General features: G+C 39.9%; 1 protein-coding gene across 3 annotated transcripts in view; it reads right to left on the minus strand.

Moving 5' to 3' along the window:
- The window catches only part of CASP10 (caspase 10), a 37,203-nt gene extending 13,744 nt beyond the window's left edge, over positions 1-23,459 (minus strand). For all 3 annotated transcript variants that reach the window (XM_029934085.1, XM_029934087.1, XM_029934086.1), the window contains exons 1-6: positions 23,265-23,459; positions 21,517-21,870; positions 19,580-19,673; positions 13,960-14,095; positions 9,965-10,074; positions 900-1,008 (exon numbers count right to left, since the gene is read on the minus strand). In XM_029934085.1, the coding sequence (XP_029789945.1) occupies positions 900-1,008; positions 9,965-10,074; positions 13,960-14,095; positions 19,580-19,673; positions 21,517-21,863 (796 nt within the window). In that variant the 5' untranslated portion in view covers positions 21,864-21,870; positions 23,265-23,459. The remainder of the gene's footprint in view (positions 1-899; positions 1,009-9,964; positions 10,075-13,959; positions 14,096-19,579; positions 19,674-21,516; positions 21,871-23,264) is intronic.
- Positions 23,460-27,698: the final 4,239 nt, after the last annotated feature.

The raw sequence follows: 27,698 nt of genomic DNA on the forward strand, positions 1-27,698 counted from the left end.
ATCACTCATCATCAGGGACATACAAATCAAAACCACACTGAGATACCACCTCATGCCAGTCAGAGTGGCTAAAATGAACAAATCAAGAGACTATAGATGCTGGCGAGGGTGTGGAGAGATGGGCACCCTCCTACACTGTTGGTGGCAATGTAAACTGGTGCAGCTGCTCTGGAAAACAGTGTGGAGGTTCCTCACAAAACTATCGATAGAACTCCCCTATGACCCAGCAATAGCACTGCTAGGGATTTACCCAAGGGATACAGAAGTGCTGATGCATAGAGGCACGTGTAGCCCAATGTTCACAGCAGCACTGTCAACAATAGCCAAATCATAGAAAGAGCCTAAATGTCCGTCACCTGACGAATGGTTCAAGAAGATATGGTATATATATATACAATGGAGTATTACATGAAAATGAGAAAGAATGAAATATAGCCATTTGTAGGAAAGTGGGTGGACCTCGAGGGTGTCATGCTAAGTGAAATAAGTCACGCGGAGAAGGACAGATCCCATATGTTTGCACTCATAGGTCTAACAGGAGAACAGTAGAAACCTAATGGAGGACCATGGGGAGGGGAAGAGGGAAAAAGAGTTGGGGAGAGAGAGGGACGCAAAACCTGAGAGACTATTGAATACTGAAAACGAACGGTGGGTTGAAGCGGGGAGGGGCAGGGTAAAAGAGGTGGTGGTAATAGAGGAGGTCACTTGTGGGGAAGAGCACTGGGTGTTGTATGGAAACCAATTTGACAATAAACTATTTAAAATAAATAAATAAATAAACATTAAAAAAAACTTTTAAAGCAAAAAAAAAAGTTAGATGTAGAAAGAAAATGTGAAAATTTAAAAAAAGATTTTAAGATCCCCAACCTGCACCTTATAGACTATTAAGATTTTCTTACCAGCATCTCTATCAGTCCCTGGTCGTTTTTGGAGTTTGGTAAAGATGTGGTTATTGACAACAACGCAGTGGCCTCTGTGCTTCCGATCCATCCTGTACAGAGTTGCTTCCTTGAAAGAAGAGATAGAACCACTTATGGGGAATCCTCATTTTAAGGGTTTAATGTTTCTAACCAATCACTTTATTTATCGGTACTTAAGGCTGAAAGTTCTCAAGGTTGTGGTCTTGGTCTAGAATTTCTCAATTAAGTCTAAAGTGACATGCCAGGTACTGATTAAAATTCAGACTGCATTCAATTTGACAGCAGTGTTAAATAACAGAATATGTATTTTAACTTTGGCAAATGAAAAGCTTGTGCAAAAGCATCTTCCTTCTGTTTTCTTTTTTGATTTTTGTGTTTTTTAAGAGACAGCAAGAGAGCCAGCTCAAGCCAGGTAGAGGGGCAGAGGAAGGGTGGGGGGAGAGAAAGAGAGAGAGAGAATCTCAAGCAAGGCTCCATGCTCAGCATGGAGCCCAACACAGGGCTCAATTTCATGACCTGAGCCAAAATCAAGAGTCAGACTCTCAACTGGCTGAGCCACCCAGACACCCCACATCTTTCTTTTTGGATTAGCAAAGTGAAAGAAGCATAAGTAAGGATCTAACAAGACAACAAATATATCAAATGTTTATTTCTTTTTCAGATGGTAAGATCCTGGAGTAATCTGACTCCTCTGGAAACAGAGAAGTCTCTTTTTTAGAGATCACAGTGAGAATTTTAAAATACGTGCAATTATTTCTGAAGGTTATTGTAAACAGCGATTACAAATGAGCTGAGTTGGCTTCAGTGGGGCCTCTGTGTGGCTGAAACAATCTCCTAAAAACAAGGGATATCTTTGATTCAAGCAGAAAAGAAGTGGCTTCAGTCAATGGAAAAGAAATTCCCCTACCTGGAAATAATTCAAAGGCTATGTGTGGCTGTAATGGCAACAGCACTGCCTCCATAGGCAAAGGTGAACACACTTCTGATTGTTTCAGAAAAGGTGGGGTAGTCACAGAGATAATCACGGAGACAGAAAGAGGAGCAATGACAGAAACAAACAGCTCTGAGCCCTCAAAGCCATTAAGGGATGGACCATAGCTGGAGAAGACCTTTGTGCTGTTTTCAGAAGTTAGAGTCTCAGCAGATGCTCCCAACATTTCTATGGAAACTCTAGTTTCTCTGTTGCCTTGAAAGAGTTCTCAGACTCTTCAAATATCTTTCCCCAAACATTTAGATTTCCTTACAGAGGATGGGTTGAGAATCAAGATCACATGAATCAACTCAAGTGTTTCTGGCAGAAAGCTTGGCTGTACTGAGGAAGCATCTACCTGTTACTGGATATAGAGAGGCTAGATGGACACCAGGAAGAAGAGGGGGGGGGGAAATCCCAGAGAACCCTGTCTGGATAAAGCAAAAGTCAGTCCACAGCCCAGGATTCATTTAGTCATGCCTTTGGCATTGGCTAAAGATTGCATTGCTCTGAAGGGTTCCTGCAGAATTCCTTGGTTCCTCTAAATACAAATCCACCACAGAGACAAAACCAGTGATGCAGTGTCACATGGCAGTACAGGAAAATGAAACTTGAAACTTTTCTTCTCCCACACCCAGCAAGTTTTCAATAGAATCCAGCAAGCTCTGCCCTCATCTCTAAGGCCTGAGTTAGTTATTAACTATAGTTAAGGGTCACACCTGGGTGCACAGCTCAGGCTGAGTGAATCCAGTATCCCCAGACCATAGAACCCAACAAAAAGGAGCCAAACTTCAGTTGTACAGAGCACCTGTAAATTCCTCCTCACCTTCGGGGAAGGTAATACTCCAAGGAAGCCATGTCCAAACTTCCAAACCACAGAATTGCAAACAGAAAAAAAAAAACTTACTTATTTTTCAGAGAAGTGAAGCAACTGCCTGAGCTGCTGAAGCTACACAGTGGGGGAGCCAGGTCTTCCGAGGGCGAGCTCAGAGTCAGACTCCTGGCTTCAGATCCCAGCTTCACTAGTTGCGTGTCCCTTCAGGAAAGTACTAGACCTGTTGATTCTGTTTCCTTATCATTAAGTGAGAATAACAGTAGTACCTACCTCTGGATTGGAGGATTCAATGAGATAAGCCCTAGAAAGCTCTCAGAACAGTGCCTGCCTGGCACATGACAAATGCTCAGTAATGGTAACTCTCACCAACATTCCATCATGCAACCTCCTGCTTTGGCAGAAAGCAGAGATTCCTAGGAATGTGAAGTGTTTGGACTCTGAAGTTTAAATTTCCATGAAAAAAAAAAAAAAAGAAAGAAATGACCTCTCATAAACTTTATATATCACAGAGAGATTACGCCAAAAATCTCCTCATAAGCTATTTAGCCCTGTACCAGATTCTGTAATATTTCCCTAAGGTCATGGTTTTTGGGCAAGGATCCAGAGCACTAAACACACTGTTGCCAAGTCCCTCCCTCTGGCCTCTCTCCCTCTGAAAAATACAAGCAGCATCTGGAGCCACACGACACCAGATGTTCTCACAGAGTCAACATTCTGCTCTGTCATGCTGGCCTGTAGGTGTCAGCCGTCCAAGTCTCCCTTCCTCCTTACAGAGGGCGACCTCATTCCGAGGAGTAGAAGGAGAGCCGATGCCTGCGCTCCCCTGACGCTACTGTGCAAGGGTGTCAGAGTACAAACCACCCATTCCTCTCCATCCTCCCACAGAAAAGCCTGCTAGGATCCAGGCCTGAAATGAGATAAGAAATGAATTTTCCACTAATTTGTTATGTTTCTCCCCCAAGACATCCCAGATTACTTGGTAACTGTCAGATGGTCCTATTCCTGCCACACTAATCCAAGTTCTGTAAAGTATATTAGAAACATCTACCATAATTCCTCGTAGGCTGATCTTGCCAGGAAACCCTCTGTTGAGGAAACAGGAAATGAATGAAATGCAGGAAATCCACACAGGATGAGGACCAAAAAGTTGGACTTGATGCAGAGAAGGACAGACACCTAGTCCCCAATCATAGAAAACTTCAGCAGCAAGTGGGAAAAAAAAAAAAAAGAATCAGCTCAATCAACTCTCTCCTTTCAGAGAAGACTCACATAGACACAGTGGCAAAATTATGTGACATATGTGCAAAGATATTTATTTATTGTAGCATTATTTGAAATATCTAAAGACCCAGAAATAACCAGAAATGATATCCACCACTAAGAAGTGGGAACAAGAGCTGTGGAGCAGGATGTGGAAGACAATTCCTGTCTAGGAGATACTGTTACACAAAGGAAGTCAAGTGAAGAAAAGTATTTCAATGAGGCACCTTGTTTATAATAAAGGGGACAATGGCTGGATTTTTTTCAAAAGTAACAATAGGATAAATAAAAAATAAACTAATAAAAATGGTAATCTATGGAGGGAGGGGAAGAGGGGCAAGAATGCAATGGAGCCTCCTCTGAGTATACTTTCTTGAGAGTTTTTACTTTGGGCTTACAGAAACGTTTTATATCATTAAATGCAAAATTGAAACATAGCCTAGGGCCCTCATCTTTTGAGCATGATCCACTCATTCATTCCACCTTCGAACCCCTTACCCTCAGACAGTAGCAGAAAGCCCCAAAGGGGTCTTGGGGAGGGGCTAACACTGCCACTTGGCTGTATGGTGCGCAGCACCAGGAGATCTGTTTGGGATGACTGGCAAGTCACCCCCAAGTTCCTGGGGATGTCTCCCTGCTGGAGCCCACCAAGCTTTTGGCTGCAAGAGAGGGGCTTATTTTCAAGCCAGACCAAAGCTGCACCACGTCACTTCCAGGCTGCACTATACCAGAATTCCCCAACTTTGAGAGAACAAATGCAAAAGAATTTCAGTTTCACTCTCCAAAACACTTCCGGCCTTTCTTCTTGCAAGCCATATTTTCCTTCCTACAAAATGTTAGTTTCTCTCAGCAACATCCAAAGACCAAGTAGGCTGTTTTCTGGGTTTATCCAGTTGGTTTTGAAAGCAGTTGAGTGAATTTTCTGCAATTAAGAGCAACACAGATACAGCAGCAGGCTCTGCCATTTCTCTGAAAATGCTGCATCTTCTGTTGACACCCCTCCCAAATCTGTGTGTCAGAGAGGAATGAATGAATGACCCACTGCCTGGCCGTGCTCAGTATTCTTTCCACTGTTTTCAGATAATAAGGGTCCAATAAGGCCAATAAGAAGATGCTGTTATATCTCTTCCACAGAGAAGCATTAAGAAATCATATGCCTCTCTTTAAGAAAATCATTTGTCACACTCAAAAATATTGATTTGGTTTTTACTGTAAATCAATTTAATTAATTAGGGAGTATTACCTGAAATACAGTTTCTTCTCATTAAATGCAATGGTTGGCAGTGCTCTTTTATGTAAGAAAACCTCTAAGGTGCAAATGAAACATGATATGATTACCAGTTTCATTTTATCCAGGGCCAGGATTGCCTACATAACTTTTTTAATATCCCAAATACTCAAATTTTATTTTACTTATTTATTTATTTTTCCTTTCAAGATTTTATTTAAATTCAAGTTAGTTAGCATATAGTGCAGTATTAGTTTCAGGAATAGAACCCAGTGATTCATCACTTAACAGTGCTCATTCCAACAAGTGCCCTAGCTCATCATCCATTTAGCTCATCCCCCTACCCACCCTCTCCAGCAACCCTCAGTTTGTTCTCTGTATTTGAGTCTCTTATGGTTTGCCTCCCTCTCTGTTTTTACCCTATTTTTCCCTCCCTTCCCCTATGTTCATCTGTTTTTTGTTTCTTAAACTCCACATAGGAGTGAAATCATAGAGTTATTTCTTCTTTGCTGACTTATTCCCCTTAGCATAACACACTCTAGCTCCATCCACATCATTGCAAATGGCAAGATTTCATTCCTTTTGATGGATGAGTAATATTCCGTCTTCTTTAGCCATTCATCAGTTGATGAACATATGGGCTACTTCCATAGTTTGGCTATTGTTAATAGTGCTGTTATAAATACTGGGATGCAGGTACTCCTTCAAATCAGTATTTTTGAGTTCTCTGGATAAATATGTAGTAGTGCAATTGCTGGGCTGTAAGGTAATTCTATTTTTAGCTTCCTGAGGAACCTCTGTACTGTTTTCTAGAGTGGCTACACCAGTTTGCATCCCCACCAACCATCTAAGAGGGTTCCCCTTTCTTTGCATCCTTGTCAACATCTGTTGTTTCTTGAGTTGTTCATTTTAGCCATTCTGGTAGGTGGGAAGTGGTATCTCATCATGGTTTCAATTTATATTTCCCTGATGATCAGTGATGTTGAGCATCTTTTCTTGTGTCTGTGAGCCATTTGCTTGTCTTCTTGGAAGAAATGTCTTTTCATGTCTTCTCATTTCTTAACTGGATTATTTATTTTGGGGGTGCTGAGTTATCGTTCTTCATAGATTTTGAATGCTAGCCCTTTACCCAATATGTCTTTTGCAAATATCTTTTCCCATTCTGTAGGTTGCCTTTTAGTTTTGTTGATTGTTCCTTCACTGTACAGAAGCATTCTATCTTGATGAAGTCCAAAGAGTTCATTTTTGCTTCTATTTTTCTTGCCTCTGAAGACATGTCTAGTAAGTTACTATGGCCAAGGTCAAAGAGGTTACTGCCTGTGTTTTCCTCTAGGATTCTGATGGCTTCCTGCCTAAATAGCTCTTCAGACACCTTCTAACCCTGAGAGTCTAGGAGAAGGCATGTAACGTGAGGTGCTGCCTCCCAAAGCTTCCTAGCCTCTCAGCACCACAACAACTACCCCCATCTTCATCTGGCTATAGCCAGAATCCATTGAGGTCAGCAAAAGAGCAGCGCTCTACATGCCAAGGCTGAGCCACACCCCTTAAAAACTACTGAATTTCTAAGAGGCAAAGAGCAAAGTCCTGTGTGTGTGTGTATTTTCTACATGCACGGAAGTATCTGAGCATACATAAAATTAGTCTAAAAAGTAGGTGCAGAGAAGAATTAAGTTTAGTGGGCAAAAAAAAAAATTTGGAGGAGAAAGGAGCACTCTTGCATATAACAGAATGCTGAGGGCTGACTTAAATGTGGAGAAAATACTGGAGTTTTAAAATCATTGCTTTCCGGGGCAACATAGTAAATATTGAATCACACTAGAATCATCAATGGATATGAAATCTAGGGGAAATTCTTGATGCAGAGTGGGATATTCGTACAGTCTTAAAATGTCTCCCCATCACTTGCAGGGGAGAAATAGCAACTATACAAAATTAACTGTGTCGTGAAGAAATCAGACAACACCTTGACCAAACCATCAAAATTAGCATCACCAATGGGGGGCAGATGGATACCACTGCCTCCAGATGTGATGCCCTGAGAAGCGTACGTCATCAGGTAGTATTCCTGCCAGAGTATGTAAAGCTCGAAACAAATCACAGGCAGTATCATGCACACCAAAAACGAAGAAAATTCTATTTTTTTAATAAAAGGTGATAGTGAGGGTGACTGTATTCTTCCAGAATGCCAAAAATGCCAAGAAAAGTTGTTCAAGATTAAGGGAGACTAAAGAGACATGACAACTAAATACAGGAATGACTCCAGATAAATTATGTATTGGAGGAGGGAAAAAAGCTATAAAGGATATTATGTGATCCATAGGAAAAATTGAAATGTGGAACTTCAACTTGCTGAATGTATTATATTAAGTAAACTTTACTGGCATCAGTAACTGTACTATAGTTCTGTAAAAGAATATCCTTATTCTTAGGAAATACATAAGAAATATTCAGGGGTAAAGACCCATGATGTGTGCAAGATATTCTCAAAGAGTTTGGAAAAAAATTATGTGTGCTTAGACAGATGATAAATAGGTAAGGTAGGTAAAGACAGAGAAAGAAAACAAAGGCTAATACAAATGAAATAAAAGTCAAAAACAGGTCAGTGAATCTGGTAAAACAGTACACAGTGTTCTTAGTATTCCTTGCATTCTTTCAACTTTTCCATAAGATTGAAATTGTTTCCAAATTTAAGAATAAAAACTTGTAACTGTAAAAGGATGAAACCATGAAAGTAGTAAAGAAGCTATGAAAAAACTTTAAGAATAAAAAATAAAACTTCCACAAACAATCCTATTAAAAAATGGGCAAAAGGACTTGACCAGACATTTCTCCAAGAAGGGTAATACAAATGGCTAACAAGCACATGTAAAGATGCTCAACATCAGTAACCATTAGGGAAATGCAAATCAAAACTACCACCAGATACCACCTCATACCCATTAGGATGGCTACTATCAAAAAACAAGAAAATAACAAGTGTTGACAAGGTTGTGGAGAAATTAGAACCCTTATGCTTTATTGGAGGAAATGAAAAATGATGCAGCTGTCATGGAAAACAGTATGAAGCTTCCTCAATAAGTGAAATAAAGAATTTGCATATGATCCAGCATTTCCACTTCTGGGTGAATACCCAGAACTGAAAGCATGATCTTCTGGGTAAATATAAGAACTGCAAGCATAATCTCAGAGAGATATTTGTATACCTATGTTCATATCAGCATTAATTCACAACAGCCAAAAGGTAGAAGCAATCCATATATCTATCAAACATATGTCTGTTTGTTTTTGAACAAATAAACAAAATACGATACATATACCCAATGAAATATTGTTCAGCTTTCAAAAGGAAGAAAATTCTCACATGGTTGAACCTTGAGGACATTATATAAAGTGAAATAAGCCTGTCATAAAAAGATAAATACTATATGAATCCACTTATATAAGGTACCTAGAGTAGTAAGTGGTAAGGGGCTGATTGGAGGGGGGAATGGGGAGTTACTGTTTAATAGATATTGAGTTTGAGTTTTGCAAGCTAAAAAGAGTTCTGGAGATTAGTTATACAACAATATAAATGCACTTAACAGAACTGAACTGTGCACTTAAAAACAATTAAGATGGTAAATTATGTTGTCTTTTATCACAATTTTAAAAAATCCAAGGCCAAGATAACTTCATTGATGCTGATAGATGTTAGCAAAATAATACTGCCCAAGTCTGCAGGGAAGAAATATAAATTCCAGGGAAGAATGGAGTATGTGTCTTCCAAAGATCATGATCGTGTTATAAGAAACAGATTGCTCCCAGGTTTCGGCACCAAAAAATAGAAGGAGAAGGAGAAGGAGAAGGAGGAGGAGGGAGGAGGAGGAGGGAGGAGGAGGAGGGAGAAGAAGGAGAAGGGAGAAGGAGAAGGGAGAAGAAGGAGAAGGGAGAAGAAGAAGGGAGAAGAAGAAGGGGGGAGAAGGAGGAGGAGGAGGAGGAGGAGGAAAAAAAAAAGAAAAAGAAACAGAATGCAAATCTCCCAATGTTTCTCCTCTCTTCACCCTCTATCACTGGGCACTATAGGAACCCAGTTCTTGTCCTCTGGAAAGGACAGGCTACATAATTTGTGGAGCTCCATGCAAGATAAAGCGTGAGGCCCTTTGTTCATACATAAAGAGATTAAGAGAAAAATTTCTTTATGGAAAGAGAGATACAGGGAAGTGAGGGGCAAAAAAAAAAAAAAAAGAGGTAGAGAGAGAGAGAGGGAGAACAGAGAGAATCCCAAGCAGGCTCTAGGCTCAGCAGGGGGCACAATACGGGGCTTCAATCCCAAGACTCTGGGATAATGACTTGAGCTGAAATCAAAAGTCAGGCACTCAAATGACTGAGCCACGCAGGAGCCCTCATTATTAAGAATTTTAAAACAGTGACAGCTGGGCATTAGAAAAGCATGGGCAATGTGGGACTGCACAGGCTGTACATTCAAGTAGCTAGCCGTGAATTGCACAGATAAAACAATCCATTCCAAAGCAATCCAGTGGTGCACTGGGGTCAACTCAAGCCAGCTAGTGAGAGCCATTTGTCAGATTTTCAGAAATTCTGCAATCCAACTGATGTCACGGTGGTAACCTGATCAGCCATATGGGAACACTTACACCAAATCAGGGTCTCTCTCTTCTCTCTCTTTTTCATTCTTTCTTTTTGGGATAGGGAATTGAGGGTGGAGAGCAGAGCTGGTCATTAAACATTTACCAACACACCACTGAACCTACCGGTAAGGCTTCAGAGAATTGTTTAACGTCTGAACAGGAAAACAGTTCTTTCTCTCCGTGATGCAATGACTCGGTTTCCTTGTCCACAGGACATGTCCCTACCTGGGAGGCTGGAAATAGAATCACAGATAGTAAAACAAAAATCATCTTCTGACTAGCAGTAATCCAAGATAACCAATCATCGAAAGACATTATTTTATAGGGACCTGTAGACTGTAGTGCCATTTGCTTAAAGAGGCCTACGTACACACCTAGGAAAAAATGTGAATTTATAAATTGTTTTTCTTTATCATGGTATTATCATTCCTTGTCTTATTATATTTTATTTCCTATTGTGTTTATGTTTGTATTCTTCTTATAATTTTACTAGTTCCTTAAAATTACTATAACCTGTACTAAATACTGTTTCAGAACACAGAAATATGTACTTAATGTGCCAGATAATGGCCAAGAAGAGATAACAAAAGCACTACCTCAAAAAATAAAACCAAAACTGGGACGATAGCAAAAAAAGATTAAAAAGTAAAAAAAGAAGGAGGAAAAAAACATTTAAAAAAACACACTCAAGGGGCGCCCGGGCGGCTCAGCCGGTTGAGCGTCCGGCTTCGGCTCAGGTCAGATCTCAGGTTCGTGGGTTCGAGCCCCGCGTCGGGCTCTGTGCGGACAGCTGGCTCAGAGCCTGGAGCCTGTCCTCGGATTCTGTGCCTCCCTCTCTCTCTGCCCCTCCCCTGCTCACGCTGTCTCTCTCTCTCGATCAAAAATAAATAAAACATTAAAAAAACAAAAAAACAATCAAAAGTGGTAATTAAATAAATACAGGTTTTTAAAATAATAAATATGTACATAGTGTATTTCTATGGAACCATTACTAAGAATGAACTATGTCTGTATTATGTACATTAAAAATATCAGATATATGAGGTGGGAATAAAGCAAGTTATAGAATATGATTAGCATGATTTTATTTAAAAATATATGTATCTAGCTATCTACACACATACACACTCACAAACTGTCTCCATATAGAGAAGAAAGACTACAAAAATATACTCCAGTGATTATGTCTGGGGAATGGGCCAGCAGTAGATAAACTCTCTACTGTCTTATTTAAAATTTTATTTAATTTTATTATAATCATGATACATTACATTTAATAAGAAATTTAAAATACTAAAGCAAACACCAAGACTCAAGAAAACTCAGAAAGGTATCCAGGCAGTCCTTAAATAGAGCATGTGTCCTAATCAGATACAATGAACTTTGACATGAAGTATCTGGGTGGTTCAATCAGTTAAACATCTGACTTTGGCCAGGTCATCATCTTGTAGTTCATGAGTTCAATCCCTGCATTGGGCTCTGTGCTGGCAGCTCAGAGGCCGGAGCCTGCTTTGGATTCTGTTTCTCCCCCTCTCTCTGTCTCTCTCTCTCTCTCTCTCAAAAAAAAAATGAAGAAACATTTTTTGAAAATGGACTTTGACTTTGGGTCACATTCACTTACTGAAAAGTCTAAAATCTGCATACCTACTATTTTTTTCAGTCCTAGTCCTTAATCCTAAATGGCAGAATTAAGCCCAAACTCTTAGGACTAAAGAAAGTCAACACTGAAATATTAACCAATATTTATGATATAATAATAAAAATATATTTGGTCTCTGCCCTCTTTTTCCTGGCACACAGCTCCTAAAACCCTTAGAATCTCTGAAGTGCTAAGTGTCTTTTGCTAATAAGATGGGGGCTCCTGGACAGCCCCTAGAGAAGGACTACTTGCTTGTGGTCAGAGGGTTGGAACTTTCAACCCCACCCTCAGACCTCTGAGAAGAGGAGAAGGCCTAGAGGTTGAATAAATCACAGTGGCCAGTGATTTAATCACCTGTGTCTACAGATGAAGCCTCCATAAAAATCTCTAACCGAAGGAGCTTGGAGAGCTTCCAGGTTGGCAAATACGTGGAGATGCTGAGTGAGCTTACTGGAAGCTTTAACCCCCTTCCCCCATACCTTGCCCTATCCATGTCCTACACTTGGCTGCTCCTGAGTCAAATATTTTTATCATATACAAGTAAACTGTTGTTCTGAGTTCTGTGAGCTGTTCTCGCAAATTATTGAATCTGAGGAGGGGATCATGGGAACCATCAATTTGTAGCCAAGTTGGATAGAAGCTGTGAGTATTCTGGGGACCCACTAACTTGTGACTGGCATCAGAAGGAAGGGGCAGTCTTAGGGCACTGAGCCCTTAGTCTAATTTAGTTAAGGTCTGTACTAACTCTGGTTAATGTCAGAACGGAATTAATAGGACACCCAGTTGGTGTCTGCAGAGAATCAGAGAATTGGTTAGTATGGAAATACCCTACCCATCTAGGTCAGAAGTGTTCCAGAAGTATTGGTGTGATAATAATAGAGGAACACTTTTTTTTTTTAATTTTGACACCCAAAAGGGATCACACAGCAGGTAGGATGTAGAAAAGAAAAATCAAAACTAGAACTCTTCTTCCGATATAAAGCTCCGGTCTCAAGACTCACTGAGGCATTTACTACATACACACTAGAGTGCCTCCTCCAGAGCTCAAATATCCAAAATAATTTGACTACCTACCCTGTCCACTTTGTGTGGGGTATTAGCTACAGGAAAATGGCAATGTAATTTTTAAAAAATCTCAGCATTCAGAATTCAGTAAGGATTCCAAATATATTTTTGACATCAACATCCTGCTTTTTATTTCTCACTTGATAACTTTGGTTAGAAGAATCCTTTTTATTCTTGATAACTTTTACTTAAACTATGCATTTATTCATTGCTTTGTTCTTGTTTGAGATTTTATTGATTTAACAACAGTATATTTTGTCCCTCAACTCCTTCTGTATTTATAGAATTCTTAGAGAGAAGTTTCCTTTTAGCTGGTTTCATTTTCAACCAAAGACATTTGTACGCCAGATTGACTCACTGAACTAAAATATGGGTGTGGCATTAAGTTACTCATGCATTTTTATTTGCAGCTCTTGTTTAACAGTGGAGAAACAGACCTAGAAAAACACAAATATTTACCAATCAGGTTTGACTTCCACACTGTGCTATTACTTTTATATAAAACCACAGCAATACAACCTTTACAAGACAGGATTAAAGAAAAAAAAACAAGGAAATAAAATCTCCGTTAGTAATTTCTGAGAATATGAAAGTTTTAGTGACTTTCTGACATATTCACAGCAACATATTTTACTCTATGCCAGACATGCATTTTGTAGGAATTACTTCATTCAATCCTCAAAACAGTCATGACATAGATAGTATTATTATCCCCACTTTACAGACGGGGAAAGTGAAACACAGAAAAGCTAAGAAAAGAACCACTGAATCATTAATAAGTGGAGTTCCAGCAATCTGACTCCATAGACCTCATTCTGCATCCTTATGCTATCCTGCCTCCTTCTTTTTTGTTATTTCATTCAAAATTATTTTCTCTACTCTCACTCCCATGGAAAAATGAGGAAAAACATTTATCTAAAACTTTTCTTCTCTAGAAGATAAGCTCCAAGACAGCAGGAACTGTGCTCTATAAACTGATGTGTCTCTAACTTCTAAAACTCTGCCTAACACAGAGTATGTATTCAATAAACACGTCTTGAGTGAGCAGATGGGGAGCAAGCCCTGGCTTTCCTAAGAGAATATTATCTGAGTGATGAGTACACATCAGTTATGACCATTTAGTTTAAGAATGCCCTTGGGGCACCTGGGTGGCTCAGTCGGTTAAACAACCAGGCTCAGGTCATGATGTGGTTGGTGGGTTTGAGCCCACATCAGGCTCTGTGCTGACAGCCAGTTCAAAGTCTGGAGCCTGTCTTTGGATTCGTGTCTCCCTCTCTCTCTGACCCTCCCCTGTTCACATTCTCTTTCTCTCTCTCTCTCTCTCTCTCTCTCTCTCTCAAAAATAAATAAAACATTAAAAAAAAGAAAAGAATTTCCACGGTCTTGTGCAAGGAAGCAAGTGTAAACTAGTTACCTTTCTCTCTCTTATATTTTTCTATCTTTCTTGTAAGGTTAGGTACAACTTTTCTGCAGAGATCCTCCAATAACACCAGATTATCTTCATCTATTAAAGCTTGTTTCTCCAGATATGCCAGGAAACTTAGAGAGGTCTGCAAGAGAACCAATGGAGTCACGTTTACTTGGCTTCTGAGGATCCATTCATTCTTTAAACATTACCTGCATGGCCTCTAGTCACCAGATTTTGCAATGATGAATAAGGCAGAGTGTAGACCCCTGAGGAGTTCAATACTATGGGGGAAGAGGCATTACCAAGTAAAATACACAATCTATATTAATATCAAATACCAACTATTTGTAACTCACTACACACTAGGCAGTGCTTGCTGTACATTAACCTCAAAAACAAGCCAATGAGGCTAGCTCCTATTATAATCCCCATTTTAAATATGAAATAACTGAGGTTCAATCCAATTTGTCCAAGGTCACAGAGCCAATAGGTGGCAGAGCTGGAATCTGATCCCGGCAGTCTGATGTCAAAGTCTCTCTTATTAACCATTGAGCTAGACTGCCTGTCACTTACAGATGTAAATGTAGATTAGGGTCACAGCAAAACAGAAGCACCAAAGAAACAAGAGGTAAATATTTGGGATTTGAAAAGAAAAAAATGTCTTAAATACTGCTGGGAAAATCACAAATCAGCTAGTATTATTTTAATATTGAAATTCATGTGGGGTGGAAGGCATCATATTCTGTTCAGTAAATAGGGCTTCTCAATGTATTAAGCTGGTTATGAAAAAATATATAGGAACAAAATTACATTAGCGCCCACAGAAAAGAACAGCTCCTTAGAAAGGAACCTTGAACACGATCCCACTACGTACATTAAGCAGAGTGGGAACTAGGGAGAAGTCTCCAGACATGTTGAACAGTTGAATGGTTGAAAAGGGACAGTGGGTTCAGAAGCATCGAGAAAGAGGCTTGAGTACAAACCCTGGGTGAAGGCTAGGTCATGGCTAGAACAGCAGGATGGTATCAGATCATGCAGGAACGTACAGTATAAGAGGAATTTGGGCCAAGTGTACCGTGTGTCAAGGAGTGGCAGTAGTAGTTTTTAAGAAGGACAAAAATATGAATATATTTTGTTTTTAGTGGAAGTTTTGAAATAGGTTGGAAAAGGAAGTGGATTAGAGAGAAAATATTGGCAAGAGGCATTGGATTTGAAAAACATTTCTGGAATAGAATTTGGTGAGTTGTAGAGATCAGTTGAAAGTGGGTGAAGAAGTGAAGGAAGGGTCAAAGATGACTTTCAATGGTGATGTCACTCATTTATTCACCATTAATCTATTCCACAGAGCAGGCTTCACACAAGCTGCACATGGGAGGGGATTCTTTTTTTATTATTATTTTTAAATGTTTATTTATTGTTAAGAGAGAGACAGGCATGAGCAGGGGAGGGGCAGAGAGAGAGGGAGACACAGGATTCAAAGCAGGCTCCAGGCACCCAGTTGTCAGCTCAGAGCCCAATACAGGCTCAAACTCACAAACCATGTGATCGTGACCAAAGTCAGATGCTTAACTGACTGAGCCACCCAGGCACACCTGGAAGGGAATTCTTGAAGGATGACTATGTCTTCACTGTCAGAAAAAAAAGGACATTCCAGGCAAAGAAAACCGCATGGGAAGATGATATGGAACTAAAAATCTGGTTATGAGGAGGTTCATGTTGGCTTCCGCACGAGCTGTTTTATTGGAGTGATGGAAGTTGAAGCTGTATTGAAACATGTTGAATCAACGGAGTTAACTTAGTGGAGAAAGAGCGCATACAAACTATTCTTTCGAGAAGCTTGGCAGTAGAGGGAAGGTGGGAGTAAGAGCAATAACATAAGGATGAGGAAGGGTTACTGAGTGTGTGTGTGTGTGTGTGTGTGTGTGCGCGCGCATGTGTGTGTTTTCAAATAAGATACCCAAGATGGCAACAACCATGGGAAAGAACAGAGTTGATTACTTGATTTCTGTTCTCATCTGATCAAAGAGAGATTATAATTTTTTAGGAAATTCCAGAGACAGGGCATCTCGTTGGCTCAGTCAGTTAAGGATCTGACTTTTGATTTCAGCTCAGGTCATGACCTCATGGTTCATGAGTTTAAGCCCTGTACTGGGCTTTGCGCTGACAGTATGGAGCCTGCTTGGGATTCTCTCTCGCTCCCTCTCTGCCCCTTGCTCACTTGCATCCTCTCTCTCAAAAAGTACATAAACAAATAAAAGAAGTGTGTGTGTCCCCACCTGCAGCCCTAGCACACCAATAGCTTGGCCCAGGAATAAAGCAGGAGGGAAGAGAATGTGCAGGAAGATTTGTCCAGAGCTGATCAGCTGGGCAAAGGTATCAGAAGAAATCTACCACACAAGTTTCTGTGGTAGGTCACAGGCAGATGAGCTCTCTCTGAACCTCAAAACAGAAACACCATTTTTTTAAACTTTCTTTTTTTTTTTTAGTTTATTTATTTTTAAGAGAGAGAGCACAGAAGGGCTAGAGAGAGAGAGGAAGAGAGAATCCCAAGCAGGCTCCGCATCATCAGTATGGAGCCCAATGTGGGGCTTCAATTCGTGAACTGTGAGATCATGACCCCACAAGACCCACGCTTAACTAACTGAGCCATGCAGGCACCCCGAAGCCTCATTTTTGACAGCATCTTACCAAGAGGAAGAAAAGGGACTAAGGCATGATTCCAGAAGCAATGACAGAAATTCATTATACTTTGTAGAAATTTATTAGATGCTTGGTAAATGACACCTTCTATACACACACACACACCACACAATTTAAATGAAGTCTGTACTTTAAGAATACCACCCTAGTAAATACTAGCAGGAAGTGTCTGAATGTGTTTTTGTTCTGCTTCTTTGCTAAGCTAGTAAATTTGGGTGTGGTTTCCTTTACATCCAACGTCTTAAATTGATAGCTACTCTGAGAACGGATTTCCGGTCTGTTTGAGTCTCTCAGCATGTGTTAAGGCAGCTATTCTGCTTATGAACCTGTACTAAAGTTATCAAAAAAGGAGCCCTAGAACACCCTACAAACGTCAATTCACTAACTCTGGAGAGACTGTGTGAATTGGGAACATTTCCTTTTTCACTGAGGGAAGTTCAGGACCTCCCCACCTGACTGCTAAATAGTTTATTTCGGTAACAGAAGCTTTTGCAATTGCAACTGCAGATAACACAGTCTTATTAAGCCCTCGTTGCTTAGAGATTGTCTTTTACACATTTCAGAAGGCCGATCTGATCACAAAGTCCAATTGAGATCAACCTGGGTTATCTCAGTATATAGCTCAGCCACAATTCTCACATGACAAGATAGATCTCCTTCAAAATAAAGTTTAGCTCATTTGGAACCCAAGAAAGAAACGTACTTCCCCTGAATTTGACCAGGTATTTCCATAGTCCCATGCCACAGCGAAATAGTGATTTCTCCCTTTACTACTGTACTGAATGAGAAAAGCATAAAAGCATTTGGCTGCCTGAGCGTGAGCCTTCGATGCCTTAAAAGCTAATTTAACAGGGGGCAAAATGTTTGGAATGCTTCTGGCAACCAACCACAGATGCCTGCAAGCTAACCTCTAAGACCCGCAGAGGAAGTTACAGGAAGAAATACATTCCCCAGTCCTTCCTCACAGAAAGTCACAGCTTGAGGTGGAGCGAATCAGAGATTCCTGCCCTCTCCTCATCCCTCATCCTGCTGTGGGGAGTATGGACTTCTGTCCATAACACAGGGAGAAGTGTAACCACAGAGAATGGTTTCATTTTACTTATAAACCCAGAGACTAGAGAAATCACGAGAGGATGCTCCAAGCTAGGTGAAAATATTATCAGAAAAATCTGGAGAGCTTTTCAAACTGCAGGAAATCACTGTGGAGACACGCAGCCTCTGAATCCAGCTGCCGATTTGCAGGAAATACAGGGGCTAGAGGAGCATGTCAAACTGTACTGAGCATAAGCAATCAGCAAACCTAGACTGGGGAATTCTACCAGCCAGTGCCTGGGGTTCTTCAACAGACACATTTTAAGAAAAAGAAATGGATTAAGAGAAGAGAGTTTAACCTATAGTTAAAAGACACTCAAAAGAAATAAACTGGCCAAAACTAAACTTGACATCTAGGGATGCACAAGTAAATGATAAAGTCATAAAGACACATAAGAACATTGTTACTAAAAAGCCTGACAGTGGTTTCTTCTAGCAGTTGCGAAGGGGCTGTGATTGGAATGGGGCAAGTGGAGGGGTTTCTAGAATAGCTGGCAAAATTTGAATTCTTGACCTGGGGGGTGGTTTCAAGAGAATTAGCCTTATAACAATTCTTTAATCTATATGTGTGTTTTATTCATTTTTCTACACTTGTGTTTTGTTGGGGTTTTTTTTAAAGAATAAAAAGATAAAAAGAAAAGAAAAAAGTGTAAGAAAAACAGAAAGATATCAGAACTTCGAGGAACTACATAAGGGAAAAAATTAGTAGGTTGTGACAAAAGGCAAAAAGTATAAGAATGTTATTAGTGTATCTTTGCACAACCCCATTAGAGTGGCTTAGTTCATCCTGCTATCTCTCTAGCCATTCATCATAAAAATCACATAAACAGAAAGGGCCCCAGCCATTTTCTCAGAAAGAGAAGGGAAAGATTATACCATCCCATTCATTCATGCTTTCATTCAGAGCACCATTTTGTAACAGATTCTACAAGGTTCTGGAAGCTATAATGATGAGTAAGACCTGGTCACCAATTCCAAGGAACCCACAACCAATTTTTGGAAGACAGGAGCCTCAAGAGGTGACTAATCAAAAGACAGAGACTAAAATCCCTGAGGGCTATGAAAGGGATCTTAACAAAAGATCTTAAAGACTGTGGCCTAAACAAAATGCACCTGCACACGTCTATTGGTCTGACACCAGGAAATATATTTAACGAATTACTTATATAGTCTTCATTTGATCTACCCCACCTACCCACCTCCTCATTTCCATACTGTGCCCCATACATTTCTACATGGCAAAGCACAGTGGGTGCCAATAGAAGTCAACCATTTACTACCTGGTTACTATGTGCCAAATACAGGCCCCTAAGGTTTAACCCACATTATTTTATCCTATTCTCCCAACAGTCCTGGAAGGAAGCAGTGTAATTGTCCAAATTATGACACAGGAGAAAATGGAGACTCAGAAAGGTTCAATCACTTGCCCCACATCCAGGCATTAGTCACAGAACCAGGACTGGAATCCAGGTCCATCCAACACCAAAGTCAATGTTCCTAGGCACTGTAATACATTGTCTCCTGCAAATTAAACCCTTCTTAAACCCTTTCCAGCATATTCCCAACACTGATTAAGGCAGTGTTTATAGGGGTGCCTGGATAAGTACCTTAAGATAAGTAAGGCATCTGACTCTTGATTTTGGCTCAGGTCATGATCTCAAAGTTCAGTAAGTTCAAGCCCCACCTCGGGCTCTGCACTGACAGCATGAAACCTGCTTGGGATTCTCCGTTTTCCTCTTTCTCTCTGTCCCTCCCCCACTCAGAATCCCCCCCCCCATAAACATTTTTTTAAAGGCAGTGCTCACAAAAACCCCACTTTTTATGACCTACTTACCATCTGGGTTTTGGGAATCAATTCTCTAGTAAGGAAGACCATGTCCTTTAAGTTCTCTGAGCTGATTCCCTCTGACAGTTCGTACAGCAGGTTTCTAAGACATACATTCAGAGAGACAAGTAAAGCCTCACACTTGCAAAGGACAGCACAGTAAATTGAGTGCTTTTTTTACAAACATTTTCTCTCATTTGAATAATCACACCCCGTGAGTAGACAATTTCGAATCCCACTGTATAGATTCAAAACTAAAACTCTAAGCTTTAAGTAGCCTATTACATAAAGATAATACAATAATCAGTAGAGGCAGGCTTTCTGATTCCAAGTCCAGGGCTACCTTCTATCCCAGTAGGAAGATGTTAAACTCAATGTTGGCATGCCATCCCATCTCCTGACTCCATCGTAGGAATTCAGGCTTACTTTATAGGCCCTCGCCAGAGAGGACCTGATACCCTTCTATCGAAAGTCCACCGCTGAAAAAAAAAGGAAACTATCCCAACTTCTGGACAGTCATGTAACTGACAACCAGAAAAAGCTGAACACTCCATTCACACACTAATACCTCCATATGCTGGAGATCTTCCCTCGGTTGTTTAACTAGCGGAGTGGAAATAATGACTTCCAGAATTCCCTCAGGGATTCAAGTATAGCTCAGATTCTGGGAGCCACTTCAGGGAAGGAGGCCTGAAGGATTCTAGTCACCCCAGCCATGAAAGAACATTTCAACTCTTCCTTGTGAGGGTCTCTAATGTAGATATGTCAGTGGACAATTAAAAAACGTGTTGACTAAGTCCTGGTGATGTATTGTACAACATGGTGAGAACACGTAACAACACAGGTAACCCTTGAACAACACAGTTTTGAAATGCATGGGTCCACCTGAACTCAGATTTTTGTTGATAAAGACAGTACAATACTATAGATGTATTTTCTCTTATGATTTTCTCAATAACGTTTCCTTTACTCTAGGTTAGTCTATTGTAAGAATGCAATATATAAACATGTAACATACACAATATGTATTAACTGACTTTATATTATCTATGAGGCTTCTGGTCAACAGTAGTAGTTAAATTTGAGGGGAGTCAAAAGTTATGCTGGATTTTTGGCTGTGTGGGGATCAGCACCTTAACCTCCACATTGTTCAAGAGCCACTGCACTATGTTATACATTTAAAAAGTTGCTAAAAGAGTGGATTCTAAATATTCTCATCGCAAACAAAAAAACTGTGTGACTATGTGTGGTGATGGGTGTCAAACGTTCTGTGGTGATCATTTCACAATATATAAATATATCCAATCATTGTGTTGTACACCTAAAACTATTACAATGGAACAGGTCAATTATATCTCAATTAAACATTTTTTAAAAAATTAAATTTAAAAAATTGTGTTATCTAAGGTCAGAGCCATGATAAACCTGATCCCTATATTTCACCCCTTGGGTAAAATGTCTATATTTTACCCCTCTGGGTTTCACACAAAAGCATATGAACATTTAAAACTGGACACAGCATAAATGATGTCCTTCCCTACCTCAGAGACACATCTTTTTCATTTTGCTTATTTGGGCCCAAGTATGCACTGTCTCCTCTCAAATCCCCGCGATGGCTCACAGGAGGAAGGGCTGTCTGGGAACCAAGGGTGAAAGGAAAGCACAGGCCCTGCTGTGCTCAGGCAGGCTGCCTTCGGTGGTGAGCAGCAAACCGAGAGGAGCCACCACCAAGCCCAGAGCTGGGCTTTGAGGCTTGGCTGACTTCCCACCTTTTCATCTCATTAGGGCCAGAAGCTGAGAGATCTCCTGGTTTGGAAGCGCTATGTCATCCAGGGAGGTAGATAAGAAAAAGATCTTAATCCCAGCCTCCTTTCAAAGCCCAGTGGCCTGAATGAACAGGAGCTAGATGGAAAACCCTCCTGTCTTGATCACAGACCCCTCCTCACCTGAACAGAGAGACCCTCCTCCGGGTGGGCAGCAAACTCTCCACTTGCTCTCTGCTTTGGTGGAGGTAACGCAGCAGCAAATTCTGCTTGAGTATATAGAGGAGTTCTGCTAGGAAGAAAGGGTCTTCCTTACTCAGCAGCTCTGCTGCCACCAGGTGATCAAAAATATCCGAGGCTGAGCTGTATTTCTCCAGCTTCTTGTCAGAGATCCAGTCTCGGCAGAGAAACTTCAAGCCCTCCACATCTTGGGTCTCCAGTTTTGAATCAATAATCAGAAGTCTCTCACGGAAGTTCACTTGAAAATTATCATCTAAATGGAGCTTCACACTTTGACCTTGAGATGTCATGGCCAGCCTGAAAGAGACAGAGAGGTGGGGCAACACAGAAAAGAAAAATGACCCACAGAACCCCGACTTTCCCAGCCTCCTCCATTCCAGGCATTAGAATTTCCTGGAAGTGCTGAAAAATAAAAATAACTGTGAGCTTACTTCAAAAACCAACGGGCAAAAATCTAAATAACAGAGCTTCTGGAGGTCTGGAAGGTGCTTTTTTGGGAACTCAACTTACCTTTATTTCTTCCAAATCAAAATGCCTCTGGTGGGCACTAGTCAAAAGGGAGAAGGATGAAGCACAATTTCTCCCTGTGAGAGCTCTTAATTCATTCCCACCAAAATGGGAGAAATAGTGCTCAGATTGATCCTTTTCATTTTAGAAATAAAGCAGTCTGGGGTTTTATATTTCAGAAGTGTCTACCAATCGAAGGGTGAGGTAACACTGCTAACCGTAATGGAACAGGACTGCAGCTCACAAAAAGAGAAGCCCTAATCCTGGACGCCAAAGAAAAGGTGGTTTCAGACAAGAGTTGGTCAGATCAATGAAGGAAGTCACAAATACCCAAATCAGTATTTCTACCTGATTAGTTGATAAAGTTGATATGGTATTTTCTACACTAAATTACACTTGAATCAGAGGAGCAATGAACTGATAAAATTTTTCAGTGTAATATAACTCGTATTATAAAACCTCAAGGTATATGTTCTCTTTTCAAGACTTAACTATTTAGAAACAAGAAACCACTTTCTAAAGAAAGAAGAACATAACAAAAAACAACATCGATAACAAATAGTAGTTATATCTAGGCGATATAATTCACATAAAATAACTTCCTTCTGGGCTCCTCTCTGAGTTTCTCAGATTTTATGCAACAAACACACATTGCTTTTAGTGTTAGAAAAAGAAAACAGAGGGCCGCCTATCTGGCCCAGTCAGAAGAGCATGCAACTCTTGATCTAATGGCTGTGAGAACAAGCCCCCCATTGGGCGTACACCTTATTTTAAGAGAGACAAAGAAAACAGAAAATGCTACTTTTAATGTGATCATTTATGGGGTCTTTCCTTCTAGTAGCAGCCTGTGATATCAGAAACCAAATGAATGACTTTTCGGAGATGCCTTCCTATTCCAAAGTATCATACGTTTGCCTGGCAGTTTCCGGAAGATTCCAATCTGTAACTTTAGGGAGTCTGACAGACTTGGTCTCCATTTGTGGACCACCATATTTCTACCCGTAAAAGTCTGTGTTGGAGCTTTCCTGGGACTTTTGAAACTTTCCTTTCCCCTGGCATGGCTAATAAATCCCAGCAGAAACAGTGCCATTGCTGACAAGAGCTTTTGCAAGTTCCTAAAATTGAAGGAAGGAACCAAGGCTGGCGTGTAAGACCTCAGCAGGGGAAAGGTGCTAATCACATACCTTCAAATCAAATTCCGCTCGTCCTCTGGAGGTAAATGGTTCCCGGAGGAAATTGCCTGAAAAAAAGTTTTAACGAAATTAAAATTTTCTGCGTAATCCACGTTCCAGGAAAGCTCCCATTTGCGCGGGAAGAGAACTCCAGACTTTCCGCCTATGCAAGTGAAAACTGGATGTCCCGGTTCGGGTTACTTAATAATTCACTTCCTGCTCACGTCGCAGCTGCCTTGGCGGCCCCTCCCCTTTCTTTTTCGAGGTTTAGGATAACTCTGACAAACAGCGCCTCCTAAAGTCGAGTTACATCTTTCCTACTGGACAGCTAGAGATTTTCCTATGTTAAACCAAAGACTGCTGCAAATGAACTCTTGGAAGGTACTAAGTGTTTAGCCTTTCCCTTGGATCACTAAGATTGGAGAATCAAAAAAAGAAAGAGAGAGAATGGAAGAAGATGAGAAGGAACGGAGATGAGAAAAGGAGGGGAAGAGAGAGAGAGAGAGAGAGAGAGAGAGAGAAAGAGAAAGACTAAGGAAGGAAAGAAGGAAGAATATTTTCCTAACCATCTCCTCCCCCAAATTCACTTAAACTTTAAAATAAAACCCAAAAAGCCCAAGAAATAGTGGTCAGCCATATTAACTCCTCAAAAAAATTGCATGTGCAAATTAAAAAAAAATTTTAAGGCAAAAAAAGAGGGAGAGCTGTACTATAAGCCCATTTGGAGGTATTTGCATGGAACTCAATTAACAGCAGACAAAGTGGATGAAGTCTTTGGCCTCACAGTACATTCAGTGCAGCAGGAAAGAGACTTTGAAGACATTATTTCTAAGAATAAAAACAATACCTAATACTTATATGGCAACTATTTTTTCATTTAATCATCTCAAGTCTCTAAGATAAATACTATTAGTATGAACACTCTTTTAAGATGTGAAAACTAAGACACAGAAAGGGTAAGTAACTTGACATAGTGAGCCAGTGCAAAAGCCATAATTTAAACCAGCAAACTTGACTCTAATTCACTATACTATAATTCAACTAATTCAAATGCTCAGAGCTCTGGGAAGAAGTACAGAATCTTAGAGAAGTATTTTATCTCTGAAAAAGAAGTAAGATTTATGATGCTTTATTAACAAATGTATTAAAGTGCCATTCTCATATCCTTGGCATCATCAAGATGAATGCCAGGGAAATAAGTCAATCAGAGAAAGACAAATACCATGTGATTTTACTTACATGTGGAATCTAAAAACAAAACAAAACAATGAACAAACAAACAAAACAGTAACAGACCCATAGATACAGAAAACTGTTGGTTACTAGAGTGAGGGTTGGGGACAGGCAAAATAGGGAAAAGGAAGAGGTAGAAACTTTCAGTTCTAAAATAGTAAGTGATAGGAATGTAATGCAGAGCATAGGAAATATGGTCAGTGATTTTGTAATCATTCTGCATGATGACTAGACAAGAGATAGTAACTAGACTCAACATGGAGATCATTTCATAATGTACAAAAATATGGAATCACTATTATGCACACCTGAAACTAATAGGATATTGTATGTCTATTGTAGTTCAATTTTTAAAAAGCCAACAACTTGAGGGATGCCTGGGGGGCTCAGTTGGTTAAATGGCAGAGTCCTGGTTTTGGCTCAGGTCGTGATCTCACGGTTTGTGGTTGGAACCACGAGTTGGCTCCACACTACCAGTGTGGAACTTGCTTGAGATTTTATTTTTCTCCCTCTTTCTGCCCCTGCCCCCTCAAAATAAATAAATAAACTTTTTAAAAAAGCCTACAACTTGAAGTGTAAAGGAAAGAAAGATGTAAGAAAACAAGGAAGGAAGGAAAAGAGAGGGGGAGAGAGACATTAAATTTCTTTGCAAGTGTGAAAATTGGAAGCAAGTGTAAAAATCCTGTATGTGGCTTGAGGAAATGATTGTGTGTGCAAGACTTCTATAAAACTCCCAAACACATTCAGATGGGCATGAGCACTGATAGAAGGAATTCCATTTATTATTGGAATGTATGCCATTTAGAAATGTTCTTCACTATTAATAATAATAAATAATTGGTTCAGAGAAAAAAGGAACAAAGAAAGACATATACTTAATGCTGCTGAATTGTACACTTAAAAATAATTTAAATGGTAAATTTTATGTTATGTATATTTTACCACACTTTTTTTTTTTTAGGATAAAGATACACAGTCCTTATGTCTTAGTCTTCTATTCTGTTTCATTCCTTGGGGCATTTCAGAAGGCAGTATGGAAAAACTATTATTTCTCTCACCTTGTTCATAAAGTACATAATCCCTGTCAACTTTTGTTCAACAATATTAAATTTTTAGCAAGCTCTTCCTAAGTGTAAAGCTCTGAACTGGGCACAATTAGGAAGAAAAAGTGAATAAGATGCAATGTCTGTCTTCAAATAATTATGACTACTACCACCATTTCTTGACTTCTTTTCTGATTAACTGTCTAAAGTCAACATTATTAGTTACATTCAGTAGATGAAGAAATCAAAGTGCAGAGATGATATGTATCTTGCTATCATCCCAAAGCTAGAAGAGATGGGAATTCCAAGTCTCCCAGATTCCAGATCCCATGCTCTTGATCCCAAGGCTACTGCTGCCTGTAACTCCTTATGACATAATGTTCGTAAATATTGGTCAGGGCATAATGACACTGCCTTGGGACTTCACCTAAATGTCAAGAAAGCCCCCAAAACAAAGGATGAGTCCTGATAAAGATGCCTTAAAGGAGGAGGTATTTGAGCTAAGCCTGGAAAGTAGAAGTAGAATAGAGATACATGAAGTAAAACTTAAACTTTTATCCTAGTGCTCAGTGGAAACACTCAAACCAAGTTTACAGAGGTGAGACCATGTGCCATGTCATTTGAATTGAGTATTTCATGCTTCTTCCAATTTGAAACACAGTTACTGAGAATGTGCTGATGGCAAGTTGATAGTAATAGAAAGAATAAATATTTCTTACAGCAGCTTTCCTGATCCGTCGCAGTCAACTGGGTCTACATGAAAAGCTAGCCAAAACTTGTGTAGCCTTTTATAGTGATGGGAGTCTGCTACTACCCTGGTGACAAAGAGGAAATACTGGATTGTTTCTTTTTAGTTCTGCCTTGAGAGCAGCTGGTGGTAGCAGTAGTAGGTTTTCCTTTACAACCAGGCTTTGGTCCAGGTTCTCCACCCTCAAAGTTTATAAAGGGAAACTTTATAAGTGTAAAGACTCATGAACTAAAAAATGAACACAAGTGACAGGGAAGGTGGGTGTATGAACTGAAGAAGAGCTCTGTGCCCTGAAACTTGCATCCCAACCCTGGTCCTGAGGTAGCAGGTTCTTTGATTAGCGATTACATCCCCAACTTCCAGGACCTCCTCCCTCCCTCACTCCATACCTTATCCAAGCATTCCAGACCTTGCCAGAAACGATTTTATTCATGGGAGCGTGGTAAAGCCAAGTGCCGAAGTGGGAGACTGTCTCTGGCAAGGATCTCAGCAGAGATCTTCAACTAGTGAACTGGCAAGAGATTGTAGCGAGACAAAATGTGGCCCATTTTTGATTCACTATACTACAGGCTGATATGTTTTAATATGTCTCATTTCTTATTACCAAAGTGGTTATTAAAAAAGAGAGGGTGAACTTCCAGTATTTAATGTAGAAAATCTGGAAAATGGAGAAACATACAGTCATTTGTAGTTTTTAACTACCTTAAAATTTTAGTGTGTATTCTTTCACTTTTTTATATGTATATTATTTACTAAAAATTTAATTATGCTCTAAAATTTTCTTTTTTCACTTAATACACATTTTCCCCATATAATTAAATATCTTTGAAAACATGATATATAGTGGCTAGATGATACTCCCTTCCATGGATGTTCCATATGTATTTAACCAATTTCTAATTATCAGACATCTAATTAGTTTCCAATTCTTTGCTATTGTGAAGAATGCTGCACAGAAGATACTTATAGAGGGGCACTGGGGTGGCTCAATCCATTAAGAATCAGACTCTTGAGCTTGGCTCAGGTCAGGATCTTGCAGTTATGAGACGGAGCCCCATGTCAGGCCCTGCATTCACAGTGCAGAGCCTGCTTGAGATTTCCTCTCTCCATCTCTCTGCCCCTCCCTCTCTCTCTCTGTCAAAATAAATAAATTGACATTAAAAAAAGAAGATACTTACAGATAAATCTTGGCACATATTTATAATTACTTTCCTTGGATGAACCCAAATGTAGAATTAGTAAGCTGATCTTTTTTTTTCTTTTCAATTTTTGTTTTTATTTTTTTATTATTTTTCCCATAATATTTTATTGTCAAATTGTTTTCCATACAACACCCAGTGCTCTTCCCCTTAAGTGCCCTCCACCATCACCACCACCTGTCTTCCCCCCTCCCCCTTCCCCCTCAACCCTCAGTTCATTCTC

This window comes from Suricata suricatta, chromosome 3 (genome assembly GCF_006229205.1).
Source record: "Suricata suricatta isolate VVHF042 chromosome 3, meerkat_22Aug2017_6uvM2_HiC, whole genome shotgun sequence".
Classification (NCBI taxonomy): domain Eukaryota; kingdom Metazoa; phylum Chordata; class Mammalia; order Carnivora; family Herpestidae; genus Suricata; species Suricata suricatta.